The 23,926-nt window shown below is 41.0% G+C and overlaps 1 protein-coding gene across 4 annotated transcripts in view; it reads left to right on the top strand.

Annotated features, from left to right (window-relative positions):
• The first annotated feature begins 598 nt into the window (after window positions 1-598).
• The window catches only part of LOC110952417 (TANK-binding kinase 1-binding protein 1-like), a 35,838-nt gene continuing 12,510 nt past the window's right edge, over window positions 599-23,926 (top strand). The window contains exons 1-4 of one of the 4 annotated variants that reach the window (XM_051942052.1): window positions 599-739; window positions 18,269-18,328; window positions 20,169-20,403; window positions 21,163-21,294. In XM_051942052.1, the coding sequence (XP_051798012.1) occupies window positions 20,176-20,403; window positions 21,163-21,294 (360 nt within the window). In that variant the 5' untranslated portion in view covers window positions 599-739; window positions 18,269-18,328; window positions 20,169-20,175. Of the gene's footprint in view, window positions 740-18,268; window positions 18,329-20,168; window positions 20,410-21,162; window positions 21,295-23,926 lie in introns of all 4 variants that reach the window. The other 3 variants (XM_051942041.1, XM_051942063.1, XM_051942042.1) reach the window with 3 other exon arrangements.

The raw sequence follows: 23,926 nt of genomic DNA on the forward strand, positions 1-23,926 counted from the left end.
GGTTCTACTTTATTTGAATGAGAACGTGTCCTAAAACTTTTGACAGGGGGTGTATCTTTCAGAGCAGAGTGACCTGAACGCTAAACTAAATATAGGACACTCTTCCTTCAAACAGGAAGTGTTCTGGTCAGATCTAAGGTCTGGATCCACCTGAGATGCTGTGGAATGACTTCAGGGAAGCGTTCCCATCAGACATCCTGAGAATCAGAGCTGAAGCAGTTCCAGTCCTTTATTTTGTACGGGTTTGATCTGCAGCTACACAAAAGGCTTGTTTGAGGTTTTACTGCCGTCAGAGGAGGTGAGACCTTATTAAATCCACTGCTTCAATTACTTCCTCCCCCTGCACTGGGAATATTTAATAAAGACATGACAGATTAGAGCTGTTTGTGCGTTATCGGCTTAAGCACATTGTGTACTTTGCTTGAGGAAAATCACATCACCCCAATTCATGCAGAAAAACTGAAAATCTTGTAAAGGATTCAGTTTTTTTCCTGCAACTCTAAGCGCCTTTCATGAAGATCTAGTTATAAAAAATGAACATGGAAGTAAAAGAAGTCTTCATCTGTTCCCTCCCTCAGCCCTCCCCTTACTGTTGTATGGTCAAAAGGGGGAGGGGGAGGACACACACGCGCACACACACGCACACACACACACACGGAAGCATCCTCTGCTGATGTCAGACTCCAGTCATGTCGACCCTCCTCAGCACCATCATCTTCATGGCTGTTCCTTCACAGACGTAAGTAAATTTTAAAAAAAGCAGCTTCTCCATCGCATGCTTCTCTTTCTGCAACTTCTCATCTCCGTGTGTGTGTGTGTGTGCATGTGTGTGTGAGCCGCTGTAATCCGCCGTCATCTGTGTGTTTACCGGTGGAAAAGAGGATCAGCGTTTAGAAGGCAGGACGGAGTGTTTTGGTTGCGCAGCGGTGGATGCTGTCGGGGAACAGGCTGAGCAGAGAGCTGGGATGGATATTAGAAGGGCAGCCAGACTAGTATCACCTAACAGCGGTACTACAGTGAGGATTTGTAAAATAAATACGGGCAGAACGTATCGGCGGGTTCGGTAAGGTTGACAGAAACTCTCCGGTCCACAGATGCGCTATGCGGCGCCGCGGGAACATGAGCAGCAGATCCAGACATGGTGATGCAGTGGATGCAGCATATCTGTCTTTATCTGTGTTCCTGAACATAGCACACACACGGGAAACGTGCTGTAGTAAAAACGAGAGTATAACAAAGCTGATTTATTGCACGTGTTGCGTTCAGGTGCTGTCGGTTTTCTGGAACATGTCGGCAACACATGGGCGTAAGGAGAGGAGGACATGGGTCCTTTTTAAAATCCAAAATGTGTCCCTGCACATTCAGGTTCAGCTTATTTACTTCACTAGGTGAGAGGTTTCAGTGCAGTTTATCCCAACATTTAATATTCCACATGTTCATTAAATATCTTGTTTTCGATGACCTGAAATCATTAGTTTTGTCCTTCCTGTCTCACTTCATGAACAAAAGTAGTTTCTGTAGTACTACGTGTTATTTTGTGTTCCTGACTAAACCACACACAGGGGAACATGTAGCTCGTATCTAGGTTTTAAACAAAGCTAATTTAATGGACATGTTGCGTTCAGGTGCTGTCGGTTTTCTGGAACATATCGGAAACACGGGGCGTAGAGGACATGCGTCCTTTTCAAAATCCAATGAGTCCTCCTCACATTCAGGTTCAGCTTATTTACTTCACCAGATGAGAGGTTCCAGTGTAGCTTTTATTTATTCATTAAATATCTTGTTTTTGATCACCTCAAATCATTGCTTTCATCGTTCCTGTCCCACTTCATGAACAGAAGTAGTTTTTGTAGTACTAAATGTTTTTATTTGTGTTCCCTACTAAACCACACACAGGGAAATGTGTTAGATACTAGTGGCTTGGTTTAAAAAACTAATTTAATGAATGTGTTGCATTCAGAAGCTGCAGGTTTTCTGGAAAACGTCCAGAACACAGAGAGGGACATGGCCCATTTTCAAAATTAATTCAAAGAAATGTGTTCTCCTCACTTTCAGGCTCAGCTTATTCACAGGTTTGAGTTCATAAAAACATTGATCTCTGTTTAATTTAGTTGTTGCTATTCCCTCAAAACAAGTTTAGATATCTGTTAGAAGATAGAGTCTGATTCACTGGATGTAGACTGCAGGTGTAAGTCTGTCATTGGTTTATCATTGCTCTTCCTTTTCTGCTTTTGATGTGGTCATGATGATGCCCCCACCATGCTGCATGCCATAAGGCAGTCCTGCTTGATTCTTCTGGTCAGGAATTGTGAAGGTCTACAAAGGTCTACCAGGGGTGTTCCTGTGTGGTTGTCTATTGGTTAGAGAGAACGTTTCATTTTCCAAGCAGGGCTGTTTGTCTGCTGTTAGATTGTGAGAGTAAATAGATACAGATGGCATTAAACGGTCTTAGTTTTGGTCCTGTCCCCATGGGTAGCAGTAATAAAGACCCAGGTGTAAACCCTACGGTAAAGGGGGTTATCTGACTCCAGACCAGGCAACATCCAGACATGGACTAGGAAATAGCTGCCGCTTAAATTAACCAACATGAATATTAACTTTACTATATTTCTATCAACATTACGGACTTGAAAAATAAATGCGTGCAGGATGGCCCCAAATGTATGGCTGCCAACAGATATTTCAGGAGATCTGCATTGTAATCCTGCAGGGCAGTGACCTGATACATCACTAAAGACTGAAATTAAGTCATGGAACTTTACCGTCACATTGTTCTCAAAACCATTGGTATCACATTTTCAGAGTTCAGTCTTTAATTTTGAACAAGATGTTCTACTTGACTTCTGTAGGACAGTCTGCTTTCTAGATCATTTTCTAGATATTTAAAGGATGGATAGGATCAGGAACTTTTGTGATTTGTGCTCATGTGAAACAGACACATTTAGTCTTAGAGTTAAGAAAAAGCTTTAGATTAAACAGGGAGGACTGCTGATAGTTGAGACTGATGGTGTACAAGATGACATCATCTGCATAGAAATTAGTGATTTAGTGGTGAGTTGGAAAATACATGATACAGGGTAAAATACAAGGGATTTGGTATCAGGCTTTGAGGATAATGTTCATGAACTGCTTGTAGAATTGATTTAAAACTGTCAGTAACTTTGGTTTGGAGTCTATCGGAAAGATCTGATTTGAAGAAGCTGTAAGCAGACACACAATGAAAGCAGCTTGTTCTTCAAAATGTTGTGATCAACAGCATGAGAAGCCTGTGACAGCACAAAGAGTGCAGCAGTGTTGCTTTTCATCAAGTGTGGTAATAATGTCATCAACAACAACAGTTGCAGCAGTGATTGTGAGCCAGAGCTGACTGTGAAGGACGGCATTGTTCAAGAAAGCACAGCGATTGGATTTTAAACAGACTGAGGTAGGAGGACAGGTGTGAAGGTCACTTTTACACAGTGGAAGCACCTGAGCGATCTTCCATTCTGAGGTGTAGTGAAGAACACTGAGGCTGAGGAGTTATAGGTCAGATTTTCTAATATTTAAATGCATTAACATCAGAATATGTGAAGGAGAGAAAAAGTGTTATGTGGGGACAGTCTGTGATTCAGTATCTTGTGTTTGACAGCAGGCGTGGACACATTCTCCAACAAGATGCATCTGAATCATTGTTATACGCTTCAACCGTGTCATTTTCATTAACAATGGGCCCATCTTAGCCATTACTTAGTGCTGGAAGCAGCGTGGAGGACGTGCTCTTCAAGGACGCGACGAGTCTCAGAATGCTGCTACCATTACAAACTGATTAAGTCATTTTTATAGAGGTGATGCCAGGTTTGTTCTGTTGCCTAGTCGAAGGTAAATTCAGCAGAGAATCAGGGGTTGGATTGTTTTTTTCTGGTATAGGTTTTGTAGAAACTATCGTGACTATAAGCAGGAAAAATAACATATTGCTGATTCTGTGGCTTAAAAGAACAAGTTGTTCCAGAGTCCATGAAGTACTCTTTTCTCTGCTTAAGACATATTATAGTAGAAACGTCTGCAGTGATCCATCTTTACCAGCCTTATTTGTGTTATTTTAACAGTTAGATGACACTAAAACTATTTGCTTGTTAGGAAAGTACTTTTTAAACCTTCTGTTAATACTGTTTCCAGTTAAAGGCCTTTACTGCTTTGGCTGAGGACAGAAAACCAGACCATCGTCATTCTACAGCTTTGCTCGTGAGGCAGTTGTTTTTAGTCGAACAAGTAATTTAAAGTTGAATTTAGTTAGAAGTTGTACATTTTCAGTATTTCACTGAATCACTGCAGTTATGTTATTATCCTGCAACAGTGCCTTTAATTAAAGTAATTATAACACGTTCCCTGAATTACTTCCTAGACTGCATCAGATATTAGTTTAATTAAGAACAGCAGTAGTTTGCCCAGATAGTTGTGCCTCGTGTCACTCCATCTCTGATCTGATCCGCCTCCTCTAAGGACACATCAGAGTTTAGTGTGATCAGTGGTGAATCACACAGATGACTTATCATACTGACCTCCTAACTGTGCTGCTGCTGCATCAGTGCACACAGGTCAATTATTGGGCCATCTGTTATTGGATTTCCAGACTTACGGTTGTGAAAAATGCCATCAATTCAGCTGAGCACGGCGGTTTACAGAGCGTGTGTGTGTCTCTCCATGTGCTGTGTGTTGGATGAGATTTTATTTTAAACCGTTCTTAAACATTTGATTATGTGGCAGATGTTACCTCACTAGCAGAGCACACTGAGAGGCTCTGAAGGGTTTCTTTCAACAGAATTTAGGACTGTTTCTAACAAGCAACTGACGAGTTTCTCAACCTCATTTCTGAGGCGTTGTTAATCAGTCCAGCTGTCAGTGTCATGGCTCTCTGTGACATGTGTTATACTCATGCAGCCATGACCCACATTTACTCACATACTCATATTTATAATTTATTTTTGGCTTACAGTCTATTTTTCTACACTGTGTGCGTGTAAGTACAGTCAGTGGGACAACGCTGTACCTGAATGCATCGTGTGCTTACACAGAGCTCTTACTGCTGCTCTGTCTGTTTCTGAGTTGAAATTAGACAAATACACCAGCAAATGAGATCTATTTAGAGGTGCTGAAATGCTTTTAACTTGTGCCATGTTAAGCAAATATCCCCCTGAACCTGTCCGGATAAAAAATGTAAAAGTGTTGGTTTTTCCTTTCAGACAACATAAAGACTGTCAGTAAAAGTCACTAGCATCTAATCTAACGAGGATATGAAGGAAATAACAATTAAAAGGTTACCAGGAGAACACAGGATAAGGTATAAGTGGAGCTTTTTAGTTACTGTTGCATAAAATGCAGAAAGACCAACAGAACCTCCTACAAATCAAGATAATGTAAGCTTCAGCTGAGCTACAGAGGAACTAGGAACAGTCTCACAGAACAATCTCCTTCCAAACGGGACTGAAAGCACTGAGTTTCTGATGCAGCAACACAATACAGCATTGAAGCGCCCAAACGCTCCTCCTGCTCCGGCTGCCTCTCCTCTCATCAGCTGATGAGCGGGTGGAAACAGCTGCTCTCTATCACCTGCTGCAGCAGAGGGGGGCCATACCTGTAAGAGCACAGGGGAGGGGGAACAGCGCACAACAACATTTATGTAACATACAACATGTATCATACAACATGTAACATACAACACATAACATAGAGCATGTAGCATATGACATGTAGCATACAGCATGTAACATACAGCATGTAGCATACAACACATAACATGCAACATGTAACATCCAGCATGTAGCATACAACATGTATCATACATCATGTAACATACAGCATGTAGCATACAACATGTAACATACAACACATAGCCTACAACATGTAACATACAGCATGTAACATACAACATGTATCATACATCATGTAACATACAGTATGTAGCATACAACATGTATCATACAGCATGTAACATACATCATGTAACATGCAACATGCAACATACAATATGTAACATACAGCATGTAACATACATCATGTAACATGCAACATGTAACATACATCATGTAACATATAACATGCAGCATGTAACATGCAACATGTAGCATACAGCATGTAACATACAGTATGTAACATACAGCATGTAACATACAGCATGTAACATACAGCATGTAACATACATCATGTAACATGCAACATACATCATGTAACATGCAACATGTAACATACATCATGTAACATATAACATGCAGCATGTAACATGCAACATGTAACATACAGCATGTAACATACAACATGTAACATACAGCATGTAACATGCAACATACAACATGTAACATACATCATGTAACATGCAACATGTAACATACAGCATGTAACATACATCATGTAACATATAACATGCAGCATGTAACATGCAACATATAACATACAGCATGTAGCATACAACATGTAACATACAACATGTAACATACATCATGTAACATACAATGTGTAACATACATCATGTAACATACAGCATGTAACATACAACATGAAACATGTAACATAAATCATGTAACATGCAACATGTAACATACATCATGTAACATGCAACATGTAACATACAGCATGTAACATGCAACATGTAACATAAATCATGTAAAATGCAACATGTAACATACAACACGCAACATACAGCATGTAACATACAGCATGTAGCATTCAGCATGTAATATACAACACGTAACATACAAAAAGTAGCATACAGCATGTAACATACAACATGCAACATGTAACATACAACATGTAACATACATGTAACATTCAACATGTGACATACAACACGTAACATACAAAAAGAAGCATACAGCATGTAACATACAACATGCAACATGTAACATACAACATGTAACATACATGTAACATTTAACATGTGACATACAACACGTAACAGTCAGTGTCAATTCAGTGACTCAATGTGTTAAAAGACTGGCGTTAGTAAAATATGCAAAATGCAGCAGCAAAAATCAAAGTCAGCGTGTTAAATCGAAATATTACCAACAGAATGTGAGATCTGTACACTGATGCTATGTTGTCTTTCTATTATCCCCCTGACCTTCCATTTGTTGAACTCTTTCTGTTCTGAGTATTTGACTGAAACTCACTTGGCCTTACCTGCCGTATCTCCTCACTGCCTTCTTCTTTCCATATGAAAACCTAAAACTAGCTGAGGTGGGTGGTCGGCTCAGTCCTTCTCCTCTCAGCACAGCAGCTGGATGAGTTCCAACAGGGCCAGGAGGAGCACAGAGCTTTGGCTGGAGCTGCAGTGCTGTTTGTTTCAGAAGGTAGAGGGAGATAAAGGGGTTTGGAGAGCACGTTGTGAGTTGGTGAGTGTGTGTGAATGTGTAGGAGGAGAGAGCACAAGATGACCTGCAACACTACAAAGTGTGTACCCAAGACCTGACTACAAATACACAAAGTACTACGAGGAAGAACACGACTTAATTGGCCTGAAATTCAGAAATAGTGATGTAACGGTCACTCTTCACACCAGTCAATATTCAAGAACGTTCTAGAGGTGTTCCAACTAGAACTAGAACTCAACCTGAAATATTAAGAATCCTTCACTTTATTTGCACATTTTATGGTGTTATTTCATTTACAAATCAATAACATTGGCATCATTTTATAGTATTTTTTTTTAAATAATGACAAAGATAAAACATCTTTTTAGATTTTTTTGCTAATGACTGAAATCTCTCATTTCAAATATTTTGACCTGTACTTCTTGGTTTTGGTAGCAGTTACAGCTTTAAGGGTTTCACATCTTTTGGAAACTTGGTGGTTTATTTAATTTTTCCTGCAGATTCTCTGAAGCTGCATCAAACTGGACGGGAAGCATCTGTAAGCTGCCATCTTCAGATATCTCTCAGATGTTAGAAGGGACTTAAGTCTGGCTTTGTTTGGGTCAGTCAGGGATGACCAGATGACTCATGAAGCCACTGCAGCATTTAGTTGACTGGTTGTCTTCAGCCATTGTGAATGACAATAACCAGAAAGGGAAAAATAGTTTGTTTTCAACATGATAAAAGTAACTCTGTGCAAACTATTCATTGTAAAATGCTGGTCAGACCAGGGAATCTTCTCCCTAAATGCTCTGGTGTTGTTTGATAAACTCCTATCATGGCTTTTCCTCACTGTTGGAGAGCTGCTGAGACGTTTGGACCTTCTGGCAGGTTCTCTGTTCTCTGCTGGAGGGCCTGCTGGGTTTTTGGTCGCCTTCCTGATGGAAGCCCTTCCTGCTTGGTTCCTCAGTTTGGACATATTGCCAACTCTCTGAAGAGTCCTGGTGGTTCCAAACGTCTTCCATTTCACAGCTATCCAAGAAAAACTGAAAGCTTTAGAAGTGGTTTTATATCCTCAGCCCAATCATGTCTCACTAGAGGTCTACAGAGAGTCCTATGGGTTTCATGGCTCAGGTTTTGTCCTGACATGCAGTGTGGAGAGATCTTTATATATGTACAGAGGTGGTGGATTTTCTGAAATATGTCCATTCACTTTACTGCAGGTTTTAGATAATTAAAGCAGGATGCAGGTGACTGTAATTTAGTGCCACAGCAGACGGTCCAAATCTTTCAACATGGCATTTTAAGAAATTAGCAAAACTTCTAAAAGCATGTATTTGATGTGTATTAATTTAAAACTCAATCTACAACACAGTAAAGGGTGCAACAGTGAAGGGTTGTGTGTGATTCCTGAAGGAACTGTCAAATGTTTTTGAAGGAGTTGGATTGATAAGGAGAAGCAGGACATCCTCACAACACATGCGTGTATTACATGTGTGTGTTACATGTGGAAAAGGTTACATGTGTGTTACATGTGTGTGTCACATGGGGAAAAGGTTACATGTGTGTTACATGTGTATTGCATGTGTGTGTATTACATGTGTGTGTTACATGTATGCGTTACATGTGTGTTACATGTGTATTACATGTGTGTATTACATGTGTGTGTTGCATGGGGAAAAGGTTACATGTGTGTTACATGTGTATTGCATGTGTGTGTATTACATGTGTGTGTTACATGTATGCGTTACATGTGTGTTACATGTGTATTACATGTGTGTATTACATGTGTGTGTTGCATGGGGAAAAGGTTACATGTGTGTTACATGTGTGTTACATGTGTGTGTATTACATGTGTGTGTATTACATGTGTGTGTATTACATGTGTGTGTTACATGGGGAAAAGGTTACATGTGTATTACATGTGTGTGTTACATGTGTATTACATGTGTGTGCTACATGGGGAAAAGGTTACATGACTGCAGAAGCAGGACAGAAGATTCTCCTGCCGACCTCATTTCCATCGCCTCCCTCACCCCTTTTCTCTCCTTTCTCCTCCCTCCCTCCCTCCCTGTCATCTTCTGTCATCCTCAGTTATTCTAATTTCCTCTCTCATCTCTCTGTGTCTCTGTCACCCTCATTTTTAGTCTCTCTCTTTGTCTCTGTCTCCCCCACACACTGAATTAGCCCTCAGCTGTGCTCACAGATATGGTGCCATGTCCTCAAGGACTCCAAGCTCCTTTTTCCTCATCCTTTATCATGATTGAGCAGCTTTCTTTCTTTTTAATTTTACTTAATTCAAGCCTTTCTTCTGCTGCTAATAGTGTAAAACTCTTGCTGCTCAGCAGTATGTTTTCTTTTCCCACAGAGGGCCTCTTTGCTTTCAGTGATGAAACGTTTCTGACCTGAACAAGACGTGAGCAAAACATCATACAGCTGAGAAACCAACCTGTTTTAATGTCAGCACTCACTTTTAAGCATCTGTAATTTATAAATAAACTGATGAAGTAGCTGAGCGTAAACTAGCTTTCACTGGACTCGGTTTGCAAACATTTATCTCTCATACTTCATCCTGTTCTGCTCTACTGTTAGCAGAAGCAGCTAGTCGTTTCTAAATGTTCTGATCAGACTTTCACTGACTGATCTAATGTTGATAATGAAATCGCTTTCAAGCATCTTCAGTGAAAATAGGAATAATTTCCAACACACCGGCTGTGAGTCACGGATGTATTTGTCAGAACAGGCAGGATTCTGGCAGATTGAATAAACGGCTATACATCGACAGCTCAGAGCTCCACTGACAAACGGTGGCACTGGCTAGCTTCAAGGTTAACTCATTTAGCAACAGATCCACAGAGAGCATATGTTTCCTATCAGCTGTCAGCGCTGCGTTGATGGAGGAGGAAATAACTGAGCTGCTGTTCATTTACTTACAACTAAGAACATGTTGTACACGGACATGTTACTGCAGCAGGTCATGGTCTATTCACATTTAAACAGCACCAAACCCTCAGACATTTAGTTTCAGTCAGCTGGACTGTGATGTGTTCAGTGAGCATCAGTCTGTTTCTAACATTACTGCAGTCTCTTTACTGCACAAAGCACCACTTCTCTTTTAATTTGCATAGTGGCTGATACATTCAGTCCACTCACATGTCAAACACGCTTTATTAGCAGCTTTAATACTGCGCCAGTGTTCACTTTCTATCTTAACAGCAGAAAACCTCACTTCAAAGCACTCTCTGGATGTATGCACTGTGATGGACGCACTGTTTGCTCAGAATATCTGAGTTCTTGGAACGTTATGGCTCTGTAAAAGGATGAATTGTGCTGTGCATGTAAGACTAAAGAACCACTGAAGTCCATTTACCTGTAGTACCATCTGAAGGTCCTGTTATGCTTCTTTCAGTTGAAGGACTTTGTTCTAATGCTATGGGAGTTCATGTAGAGTACAAGCAGAACAAAACTAACGTACACTTAGAGCTCACCCTTTCCTTTTTGTTGTGGAGATGATCAGAGACATTTTGTGGGAAGCATATTCAACAGTCAGTACCACGAGGCTGAATCTATATCTGAGATGGAATTTGCAGCACCTGGTGACTTATCAGATGAATTAATACCTTCTGAGCACAAAGTAGTAATTTGTGCTCTCAAATTACTTCCCCGAGTTCCTTTGTGGCCTCAGATTGCTTAATCACTGAACACAAATGAGTCAAACTGATGTCATGTTACTACAGAAGCACAAACTGAAGCTGATCCAGGCTACGAGCAGCAGCTGATCAACACTGAACCCATTCAGTCCCATTACCACTGTGACTTTAAAACGCACTGCTGCACTCATTCCTGTCACCTCACCACATTATCTTTGTGATGACACATAGTTTCTACAAAATAAAAGCCACATTTTGCTGCTATCAGTCACACATTATGTAGAATACACTGTGTAGCTCAAAGCAGTTCAAATAAATATGTGGCTCATGTTCTGTACGTTTTTTACTGAAATGATCAATTTAGGAGCACATTTATGTAGCTACAGAGAGCAGTAATTATTATAAAGGGTTATCTTAGAACACTGATTACAACAAACAGGGAAAAGTGAAGCGGCCGAAACCAAGAGATCCTGAAATTTTAGTTCCTTTGATCAGTTCAGCTCAGAAAATGCTCTGCTGCATTCCACATAATAGACAGCTGGACCGGGTCTTTTATTGGACTATCTCTGCCCTCCAAAGGCCTTTTATTCAAACCAGAATGCTTCATCTCTAGTTTGTAATGCAGGTTTCCTTTGGTGATATCAATGGGTTGCTTTTATGTTAATACTACTTAATAAGCCCTGTGACCAGTAAAACTGAGTTTAATGTATTAAACTTGTGGCATGATCCTTTAATTTGAAAGCACAAATGCAGCAGTAAGCACAACACGCTAACAAACAGAATCCAAGCAAAGTAAGAAGTATCTCTATTTGGCAGCATGTGTGCAGCCTTTAAGAAAAATTCTGCAAATATACAACATAAAAACAAACTATAATGGAGATAGTGTGCAGTAAATGTTCAAAGACAGGAACAGACGAGACTCTTTAAACACACAGAACTAACGGGGAGGACACAGGTGACTGAAAAAACACAGGTGAAACTAAGCAACTCAATCAGAAGGGACGGACAAGAGGAGCAAGGAACTGAAATAAAAACACAAATGACAAAGAGTGGCATTTTCAAAATAAAACAGGAAGTAATTGAAAAGGCATAAAACCTACAAACAGAGACACAGGAAACAGAAAAGGAAAACAGGAATGAATCCAAAAATAGAACCAAACCCAAATCTGTGACACCACCGCTGTCTCGGGACCTCTGGGAATATTTCTGTCTGGGGACATTTTGGTAAGAAGCAGCTGTTTTGTAGAGTTTTATTCCCAGACGATTGTATGAAGCCAGACTGATTTACATCCATAAGAAGGTAAGTCCTTCTGTACTCTCAGAGGATTCAGGGTCATGCTGGCCTCCTGCCACTAAGCAAGATGAGAAACAAACCTTCAGTTACAAGATCACACAATTAATATCTACAAAACATGCAAATAAATAACAGAGTCAGAAAGAAAATACAGCATGCATGTGGTCAAACAAGAAAATATAAACCTTCCATCATGGAACATTTGTGTGTTTGTTTGTGGTTTCTGCAGCTTTCATGGTTTCTGTACAAAATGAGACAAACACAAACAGGACAAAAAGGTGTTATATAAGCCAGTAAATTCTCTAGGCTCCGTTCATTCGTTCATTTGACGTTTTTTATGATAATCTGCTGATACACAGAACCAGAATTGAAGCTATTTGAGCTAAAACTAGTAACTAAAGAAATCCTAGCCTACTGCCAGCGTTCAGGTTTTATTCTCTGATTATTGGATGTGTCTCCTTCTGTGGATCGCTCTGTGCTCACAGAAACATTTGGCAGTTTGAACACCACTCCATGTGACCAGCGTTTAGCTTTTCCTTCATGTCTTATAAAGCATTATTTTATTTTGTTGTTGAATTTCTGAAAGCCGAAATGCATCCTAGATAAATACTGTAAGTGGAATGAAACACTGGTGTTTACAGGATCAGAAAAGTCGCTGTATGTTTCCAACATGAATGCACACGGAGCGATGCTGAGGCAGTCCTCTGGGTTTAGTCAGGCTGCAGGGGCTTGTGGGTAACGCCGACCGTTAGCCCATTAATAAATGAAACAGCCATGTGATGAAGACATATGGGCCGCTCTGATCTGCCCTTGGCTGACACTGTGTGTGTGTGTATGTGTGTGTTTTCCTGCTAAACAACAAAAGTCAATAGAGCTGAGTGAACAGTGGTAAAAGTGAGAGGGAGATGTAGTGGAAGAGGCTCAGACACAGGCAGAGAGTGGGTGGATGTGTGAGAGGCTGTGGGATGGAGGAGTGGGAGTTCTATGTGGAGAGATGTTTGACCTCCCTGCTGCTGCAGCTGTCTTTAGGCTTCACACACACACACACACACACACACACACACACACACACACACACACACACACACACACACACACACACACACACACACACACACACACACACACAGAACATGAGGGTATTATCATATTAGAGAGGGAGCTGACATGAATTGTGCAGCCGTTGTGTTCTGCTGCCCTTCACTCAGTCACCGGACTAGAAGTTGCCCTCAGGCAGCTGCAGCTCGGTGGCAGACGGCTGCTGATAATCAGGAGAGCTGCTTCAGACACAAAGGGCACATTCCCTCACTGTGACTCCTCAAGTATAAACTCACCAACATGTGTATGGACACAAACCTGAACAACAGCATGTGGCTGTTACAGAAAGAACAGTGTCAGTAATAAAGCAGAATATTTTTAATGTTTACTCCACCAAGGAATGTGGTGGAGTTATGTGGCGACTGGCGTATGTGTGTCCTTCTGTTAATCTATTAATCTGTCTGCAACATTACTTTAAACCAACAGACTTGGATGAAATTTCCAGTGAAAGTCAGAAATGACTCAAGGACCAAGTGATCAGATTCTGGCAGTGATGCAGCTTATAGTCTGGATCCACGGATTGGTTAAAGATTTCTGTATCATTACCAGATAGCAGCACGGCATCACTGTAACCATGACAACCAGTGAACACTACATCAGCTGATGGTGATCCTACTACAAATCCACCTCTGAGGACTTATCAGGACTTATCCATCAGAAATGATCCAAGGAACAGCTGATTAAAGTGTGATTAAATTGTTTCTGAGTCCCATTAATTGACATGAATAAACTTGTTGGAAAACAGACAAGAATGCTGTTAAACAGTACATTTATGTGTCAGCAGTAGGGCTGTAGTGTCAGACCAGATGATTGGTTGGTCAGTATGACCTCATTCCACCAAATGATTATTGAACGGTAATCCATTATTTTTGGTTTTTATCTATTTTCACAACTTTAAACTCTCGTTGCCGATGGGATGGACTGATCTTCAAGCCAGGACGTTTAAAGGAACTTGGGTTGTCCTCGTACTGATCAAGTGCTTCTCTTGCCTGCAGTCTTAATCAGAGGAGAGGAACAACCAATCCATCTACCATGTCCTGCAGGTCAAAGAGCTGCCGTTAAGTTGGAGTTTCAGCTTTAATGCCTAACATATACACTCCATGTCTGATGGTTGGCAGGTGACTGTTGACTTCATACATCCTTTAAAGTCCTGGGTAAACCATCTACACATTTTCAATGCGGCAGGTTGTACTGGGTTACATTGTACCAGTAGCAGGTAACACCACCTGACCTGACATACACACGTGGACAAAATTGTTGGTACCCCTCAGTTAAAGAAGGAAAAACCCACAATTCTCACTGAAATCACTTGAAACTCACAAAAGTAACAATAAATAAAAATTTATTGAAAATTAAATAATCAAAAACCGCCATCACTTTTGAATTGTTGATTAACATAATTATTTAAAAAAACAAACTAATGAAACAGGCCTGGACAAAAATGATGGTACCTCTATAAAAGATTGAAAACTATTTGACCAGAGTGACATGATTAACTCAGGTGTGTCATTTAATTGACATCACAGGTGTTTCCAAACTCATAATCAGTCAGTCTGCCTATTTAAAGGGAGACAAGTAGTCACCCTGCTGTTTGGTGAAAAGGTGTGTACCACACTGAACATGGACAACAGAAAGCGAAGGAGAGAATTGTCCCAGGACATCCGAAAAAAAATGATAGACAAACATCTTAAAGGTAAAGGCTATAAGACCATCTCTAAACAGCTTGAAGTTCCTGTGACAACAGTGGCTCATATTATTCAGAAGTTCAAGACCCACGGGACAGTAGCCAACCTCCCTGGACGTGGCCGCAAGAGGAAAATTGATGACAAATTGAAGAGACGGATCGTTGGAATTGTATCCAAAGAGCCCAGAGCAACCTCCAAAGAAATTAAAGGTGAACTCCAAGGCCAAGGTACATCAGTGTCAGATCGCACCATTCGTCGTTGTTTGAGCCAAAGTGGACTTCATGGGAGACGACCAAGGAGGACACTACTGCTGAAAAAAACTCATAAAAAAGCCAGACTGGAATTTGCAAAAATGCATGTTGACAAGCCACAAAGCTTCTGGGAGAATGTCCTTTGGACAGATGAGACCAAACTGGAGCTTTTTGGTAAGGCACATCAACTCTATGTTCATAGACTCAAAAACCAAGCATACGAAGAAAAGAACACTGTCCCTACGGTGAAACATGGAGGAGGCTCAGTAATGTTTTGGGGCTGCTTTGCTGCATCTGGCACAGGGTGTCTTGAAAGTGTGCAAGGTACGATGAAATCTGAAGACTATCAAGGCATTCTGGAGAGAAATGTGCTGCCTAGTGTCAGAAAGCTTGGTCTCAGTCGCAGGTCATGGGTCTTCCAACAGGACAATAATCCAAAACACACAGCCAAAAACACCCAAGAATGGCTGAGAGAAAAGCGTTGGACTATTTTAAAGTGGTCTTCTATGAGCCCAGATCTGAATCCCATTGAACATATGTGGAAGGAGCTGAAACATGCCATTTGGAGAAGACACCCATCAAACCTGAGACAACTGGAGCTGTTTGCTCATGAGGAGTGGGCCAAAATACCTGTTGACAGCTGCAGAACGCTCATTGACAAATACAGAAATCATTTAATTGCAGTGATTGCCTCAAAAGGTTGTGCAACAAAATATTAAGTTATGGGTACCATCATTTTTGTCCAGCCCTATTTCATTAGTTTGTTTTTTTAAATAATTATGTTAATCAACAATTCAAAAGTGATGGCTGATTTTGATTATTTAATTTTCAATACATTTTTATTTATTGTTACTTTTGTGAGTTTCAAGTGATTTCAGTGAGAATTGTGGGTTTTTCCTTCTTTAACTGAGGGGTACCAACAATTTTGTCCACGTGTGTAAGTAGTCCTACTCAAGCATCCTTATTGGCATAAGGGACACTTTCCTCCCACTTCTTCTGTGATTTGTGCTGTTAAAGGCACAACAGTTTAACTCTCAAGCTAGAATCAAAGTCCTTAAATGTCCCTCTGATCATAGAAAACAGCCTTATTCACTGTGAGATTTAAAGGGTGATACCGTTCTCATGTCTGTGTTCAGGCTGTACGAGTTACTGCATGAGTAGGAACTATTTCTTGGCAAATAGCAGCCAACAGCAGTGAGTGTCGTTAAAAGCCATAAATATGAGTGGTAGAAGTCTAAACACCCCTCCATCCACCCCGACCTCCTCATACTGATACATGGAGAAACACTTAAAGACGCTAAAGTGGCATTACCTCTGCTACTTTTAAGGCACATAGGCCAGCTAGATGCTGGAGCTGACTCTGTGCCAAGGGCAATAGAAGAGCTGCAGAAAATGTGGCACAGTTTGTTCTGTAATTTTCTTTCTTGCCTTTTCCTCCTGCCTCAGGATTACTGCCCATTCTTTGCTCAAGTGGAAATGTTTTCAGCTGCCGTGGACATGTCAAGGCCTCGGTCTGAACTAAAAGCAAACTGTGACCTCCTGTGTGGTATAGGATTTATAGAACAGCTCTGAGCATGTGTGTGGATGTTATAAAGATGAAATGTTAATGTACTGGAGAGAACATCAGCATCTCCTCCGGGTCAGCATTTGAAGGCTTCCTGAGAAGAGGTTCAGGTTAAAAGTAGTTTTAATCTCTCCCTCAGTCTTATAGAACATAAAAATGGTTTGTTGGAAACTAAGGATCCGCAGTTTGAGTTTTAGCAACTAAATCAGACTTTTGTTCTAAAATAGAGCAGTGTCTGGTTACAGTCTCTCAGATTCATGCCACAAACCTAAAATCATCTCAGTACAATCCACACTTGGTGTCCACCACATGGACGAACAGCACGGTTGTTCTCCTGAAGGAACAACTTTCAAACTTATCACCAAAAACTCTGAGCCGTTGAATGCAAAGATGTGGGCGGACATTCATCCTTTGTAGCAGGAACAGAGGACAGACATGTCTGTATTAATATGAACAGGAAGGTTGTGGGTTTTTAAAGACATTTAATTGTTCTTAGAGCTTTATCTGCTCCATCGTGTATTTCAGCTCAACACTCAGCTGTGATGGTCTGAGTCTGGTGAAAATCATATCAAAGATCACCGTTGTGTAATTCTATCAGACTAAAAGTGTGTGAACTCCACGGCTTTAGGGGGAGCTCAGTTTTTTATTTATTCCCATCAGTGCAGACGAGACGCCTCTGGCCTCGGAGTCAGTGGGTTCGATTCTGTTTTTGGTTCATCCAGAATCTGAGAGTAAACTGGTTGTTTTCTTTTTCACATATCTGCATGCTAACTGCAGTAAGATAAACAAATATTGGTGGTTCAGCACTAGGTGGGGAGGTTTGTTCTGTTTCATAGTGTTTGGCATCAAGACTTTTTTTCTGTTCTTTAACTAGAAATGAGTGAAGTTTATGATACTGAGTTGCCTTGATCGTGATTGCAAGAACCATCATGTATGCTGTTATGTTTACGTGAATTAGTGAAGAATTGTCCTCATGCATTCACCAACAAGAGGCTAAATTTACACACAATGCATAAAAATCCTGACAATAGAATTCTGTGACAAATTGAACACTGTCAGTATTTTGAAGAACCCCAAAAAGTTTGTGTGCTTCCGATGGCCTCCCTTCAGTTCACAGTCTTTCAGAATACAATGACAGTCCACTATGTTGTCAACACATTGCTGATCTCAAATATATCTCATGATGCGGTCAGAGTCATGTCTATTTAAAGATAATAATCACACAGACAAAATGTAAATGTCCACTTTTCCTCAGAGTGCACATACATGCACCTACTCTAAAAATAACACCGTAGGTAAAGTCTTCCCCTTATATGACTGATATCCTGGGTTTGTGTAGTAACTTTGTGTGTATTTTAGGTGTATTTCCTGGGATTACGTTTCCCTTTGTCTGGTATCCTGCAGGTGTCTGACTGAAACACTGTGTAGGTGGTAACTGGAAGCTGCAACTCCACATTTCTAAAGGTACGATCACATCACATTTCCATTATGCAACCTTCTAGTCACTGAGACTATAACGACTCATAAAAAAAACAAAGACTAACAAAGTATTTTAGGGGGAAGTTAAATCTGTTTTCAAACAGGAGACAGTTGGAGGTGAGGACATTCAGCAGCAGTTGATGTTTTTGGACTTAAAGTCGCTCTTCAGGTTAATTAAACCCCAAACATTCCTCTCTGTTTATCAAAGTTACATATTTAGAAGTTCTGTCTTCCATAAAGAGAATATTAGTAAAGGCTGAGATGTATTTTACATCGTTGTTGTCTATAATGTGCAGATCTATAAAATAACTGCCTGTCCTCCTTTCTCCTCCTCATTCGCTGCAGCTCGATCACACCAGCTCACCTTCAACTCCAAATGACAAAAAACTGCCATTTTGATTAAAAAATAGAATCCTAAAACCTGAATTTGCTCAGTTATTAATTACATTCATTTACAAAATGAACAAAAAAACTGGAATCAACACATGCAAACATTTCTCCAAATGCCCACAGGTGCTGCCAAAACTGGACTTTTATTTTATGTTAAAACCTGTCCCCTGTCTGCTCTGTGGAAACACTGCCTGCAGTTCAACCCAAACACTGTAAAGCTGCTTTATACCACACAGTGGCAAGTAATTCAGTAATGGATGCTCAAACTGGACACTGATTCTGAAAAAGAAGAATCCCTTTATTTTACATATAAAACACTAGATGCTTGTGTTTCTGAGGCTATCATCGCTTCACTGCAGCTCACACACAGAAATGTTCAGCCATGGCACTGACTGCTTATTTTTAGCTCATGATGCATCTTCTGGACTGCACAGTGGAGTAGTGGTTAGCACTTTCGCCTTGTAGCAAGAAGATCCCCGGTTCAAATCCCGGCCTGGGATCTTTCTGCATGGAGTTTGCATGTTCTCCCTGTGCATGCGTGGGTTTTCTCCGGGTACTCCGGCTTCCTCCCACAGTCCAAAAACATGCTGAGGTTAATTGGTTACTCTAAATTGTCCGTAGGTGTGAATGTGAGTGTGATTGTGTGTCTGTATATGTAGCCCTGTGACAGACTGGTGACCTGTCCAGGGTGTCCCCTGCCTTCACCCGAGTCAGCTGGGATAGACTCCAGCACCCCCCATGACCCTAGTGAGGATAAAGCGGTGCATAAAGAATGGATGGATGTATCTTCCAGCACATAAAAAACACCCTGTGGACATGTTAACAGAGAAGAAAAACACTAGAGGGGTCTTTAAAGGCCGTTCTGCGCTGGTTTCAGCCTTCAGTCATGTTAACTGCTGTAGAAACAGGCTGGAATAACCTTTCTAACTGCAGCGGAGCAGCGTTTCTGCTGCCCTCTGCACATCCACCAGGTCTAAGTTAAACAAAGATGACCTACTAATCAGAACAGCTGGAGATTCAGGTGAAAAAAAGATAGGAACACTTGATTTTCTCTGGAATAGAAGTGAATGGGAACAGAGTAGATATCTATAGGAGGAAGCTTCTGTTGACCTTCAGCTGGGATGTTATCAGCGTGTGTAAAATACTGCAGGAAGAATCATGTAACATATATGTTTATATATCGTTCTGCAGCCATGGATCAGCTTTCCATTCTAACACTTTCTCTCTGGCTGTCACTCCTGCCAACACATGGGGTTTGGCAGATTTAGAGCCACTGGTGCTCCCGCTGTGTGAGGTGGAGAGTGCAAAGTGGCATGCTGAGCTGACATGGCTACCAGCCTTTCTGTCTGTCTGCCCAAAGCCCTGCTCTTTTTTTCTTTGCACCATGTTTCTCAGAGATTAACCACCATGCTACTCTTTCTCTCTCCTCCTGCAGCTAATTGATGATGGATCTGTTCGGCCGAGGAGAGCTGGGGCTGCTGGGGGGAGGAGAGGGGCTCAGGGATGACGTGGGGGTGTCTGGGATCAGCTGGACGGCCAATCGGCTGCCGGACGACATGTACCCGGCGTCCGGATTGGCTCTGGCCGCCGCCTATCATGACATCAAGACCCGGCTGGCCAGTCTGGAGAGAGAGAACAGCAGTATTAAGAGGAAGCTGAAACACTACGAGGTCAAGGTGGAGAGCAGCACACACACACACACACACACACACACACATGTTTGTACTTCTATCTTAGTGAGGACATCCATAGGCGTAATGCATTTCCTAGAGCCTTACCCTAACCTTAACCATCACAACTGATTGCCTAAACTTAATCCTTACCCTAACCTTAACCAAACCTCAATTCATACCTGTTCTCTAAAAACAAGTCCTCACTTTGAAAAACGTCCTCACTTTGATAGTTAAATGCAGAAAATGGTACTCACCATGTAGCAAGTACAAGAACACACACACACACACACACACACACACACACACACGTTTGTTTTTCTATACCGGTGGGGACTTACCATAGACTCCCATTCATATCTAACTCCTAACCCTTACCCTAACCCTAACCTTAACCATCACCAAATCAATGCCTAACCCTAAACAAACGTTTTTGCACTTTTACATTTTTTATTAACAACAATATGGCCAAGAAAACGGTGTTGCCACCCGTGGGGACCTCATTTTAGGTCCCCACCGTAAGACAAGTCCCCACCTTTATAGCAAATAGTCAGGTCAAAGTCCCCACCGGTATAGCAGAAACAAGTACACACACACACACACACACACACACACACACACACACACACACACACACACACACACACACACACACACACACACACACACACACACACACACACACACACACACACACACACGGTAACCTGAACATGTATTATTTTCTAGAAGGTCTTTCTCCTCTTTCTCCTCGCTCAGTTTCCTATGATCAGTGAGTTCGGAGAGGAGAGGATCTTGTGTTGTTCCTGTGAGCCCATCATCAAGGACACCAGTGTGATCCAATCAGAGACCACCAACCTGCAGCAGAGGATCAACTCCCTCACTCAGGAGGTAGTACTTACATGAATACCACCAGCTGAGTGACAGTTGAGAAGTTTGTTTCATTCCCAGATTCATCCTGTCCTCCAAACCGAAGCTGAAACACCTGTCAGGTGGTAAAAAAAAAAAAAAAAAAAGGGTCAGCAGCATTAATTGCATGCAGAAAGCTGCATCTGAAGCCACATCTTACTCAGGATTTCACAGCATCTTAGTTGAGTCTCTTTAGACAGTCAGTTCTTTCTGCCAACTTATTTGTAGTGCAGTTTATGTAACAGTTGATCTGAGTGTTCCTGAGAATTGTACAGTTGTGAACAACAGTTTAAACACAATTCAGTGCAGTCCTGAATCTCCTTTATGAAACAACAAAAAAAACAACACATTTTAGCTCTCAATAGATTCATCATTGGTCTTTTGGAGACATGACAAACTCTGCTTGGTCAAAAATGCACATTCAGCCCCTTAAATGAAAACTGTGTTAATCATATTTTCTTGGTGGCACGGCCTCTTAACCTTCTGTAAGACCGACTACAGCTTGTGACTCCTCTGAGTTCATTTTAATATTTAAAACACTCGTCATGCTGGACTACATACTACAGTGTGGAAGTCTGAGCAGCTCAGTAAAGATCTGAAAATCAGTCTCCTGGAGCCTTTTCAAAGGAGCTACAGATCCCAAAATCATCTGTGCAAACAACTGTTTGAAAGTATAGAAAGAGAAGAGACCTTTAATACCAAGAACTCCACACCGAGTGTCGGGCATGGTGGTGGCAGTATCATGCTCTGGGGCTGCTTTGTCCATGAAACAACTAAAATACATGATTGGTTATTCTGACAAAGATGCATGAGTTTCAGTGATTCCATCTGGAAAATTCACAGTGAAGACTAAAGACTGCCAGGATTTAGGAGGTCTTTAGAAGTGGATGTAAACTTTTGTTTGCAGTTTTTTTTTCAATTTCACCAAAATAACAACCACAAAAATGTCTCTTTTTTCCTCTCTCTTGTGCTCTTTCAGTTGCTATGTTTTCTACAAACACACATCCGTTCTCCCAGTTCAGAGGAAACATCAGTACAAGTTCATGTGTTTTTTTTACCAGTCTTCAGGTGTTTTTACTGCTGTGGTACCAGAAGACAGCGTGACGTGACTCTAAGTCTCCAACCTGCACAAAGCACGTCCCAACCTTTAACCTACAGCTGCATCCTGGTCCGTCAACAAATACCAGAAATAAACGCAAGAACTTAAGTGACGAGTGCTTTTAATTCACTTCATAGAAATGAGGCATCTTTAGGCGTTGCATTTTGTCTGAACACATTTTGAAATCTCAAAGAATTCAGTTTAGTAACAAGGAAAGTATGAAATCTTCATAGTTTAACCAATTGAAGCAGCCAGTGTCTGTCATTTTTACATTGATCTGAGGACATGTCCCACATGGTGCTAATGCTAGCTGCAGTGGTTCACAGGTTTGATTCCTGCTCAGGCAGACTTTTACTGCATGTCGTATCCCTGAAAAATGACAAAAATCTTTGAAAAGGGTTGGCTTCTTTTTGGCAGTGCAGTAGCAGTGTTGCCATCAAAAATGTCCTTTTCATCATTTTCATTTTCTGTCAGTTTCCTAACTGATTAATTGTCTAATTACTGCAGCTCTAGTTTGTAGCCAAGTTTCAATCTTTAAGTAGCAATTTTTAAAGAAAATCAGCAAAACAAATTACAAATCAATTTCCACAAATATTATTAATTGGTTTGGGTAACAGTTGATGACACCGACTCTCTGCTTAGTGACATTAAACTTAAAGGTGCAATATGCAAGAATTTAAACATAATCATAGCATTAATGTAGCAGCAGATAACTCTCTGTTCAGCTAAGAATAGTGGAGTAACAAAGTCACACTCCCTCTGTTTGTTCTATCACAAAGTTCTGTGCTTCGACAGCTGGTCAGGTCACACAATTCACAGTTTTAGCTTGAATAGCTCTTTAATTTCTTTAGCAGCATGTTCATGCTGTACGATGAAGTGCAGATAAATTAACTCCCCCAACACCGCGTTTCACAGACTATACTTCAGACAATGTGCTGTTCTTTTACTCCTCCATGCTTTGCTCTTACATCACTGATAGGCAGGTTGTGGACAAAAGCAAACTTTAAAAGAGGAACTTATCAGGGTTTACAGGTGAAAACACGAACAGCGGTTGGTAATTTAGGCAAAAATACATTCAAAAATCAAAGAAGACAATCCAACAAAATCAAATCTGAAAATCCACAGAAATCCAAAGAAAACAGGAGAGCAGAAAAACAGGAAGTCAACAGGACACCAAACAATAGACAAAAGAGGTGAACAGGACAAACCGGCAGAGAAGAAAGGAAAAGACAGAGCTGTCTATACAGAGAGACAATAAGACATGATACAGGTGATTCACCAGACACCAGAGCAATCAGAGGGAGGGGAAAAAGAGGAACAAAGAACAGAAGTAAAAGCACAAGCGACATACGAGGAAAGGCAACTTCAAAATAAAACAGGAAGTAACTGTAAAGGGTCACGAAACCTACAAACAGACAGAGAGACAGGAAACACAGAGGACAGACCAGATGCAGATCCATCTTAGTGTCTTTACAGGATTCTGCAGCTCTTTTAAATACTTAAACCTGGCCATCC

This window comes from Acanthochromis polyacanthus, chromosome 2 (genome assembly GCF_021347895.1).
Source record: "Acanthochromis polyacanthus isolate Apoly-LR-REF ecotype Palm Island chromosome 2, KAUST_Apoly_ChrSc, whole genome shotgun sequence".
NCBI classification, from domain to species: domain Eukaryota; kingdom Metazoa; phylum Chordata; class Actinopteri; family Pomacentridae; genus Acanthochromis; species Acanthochromis polyacanthus.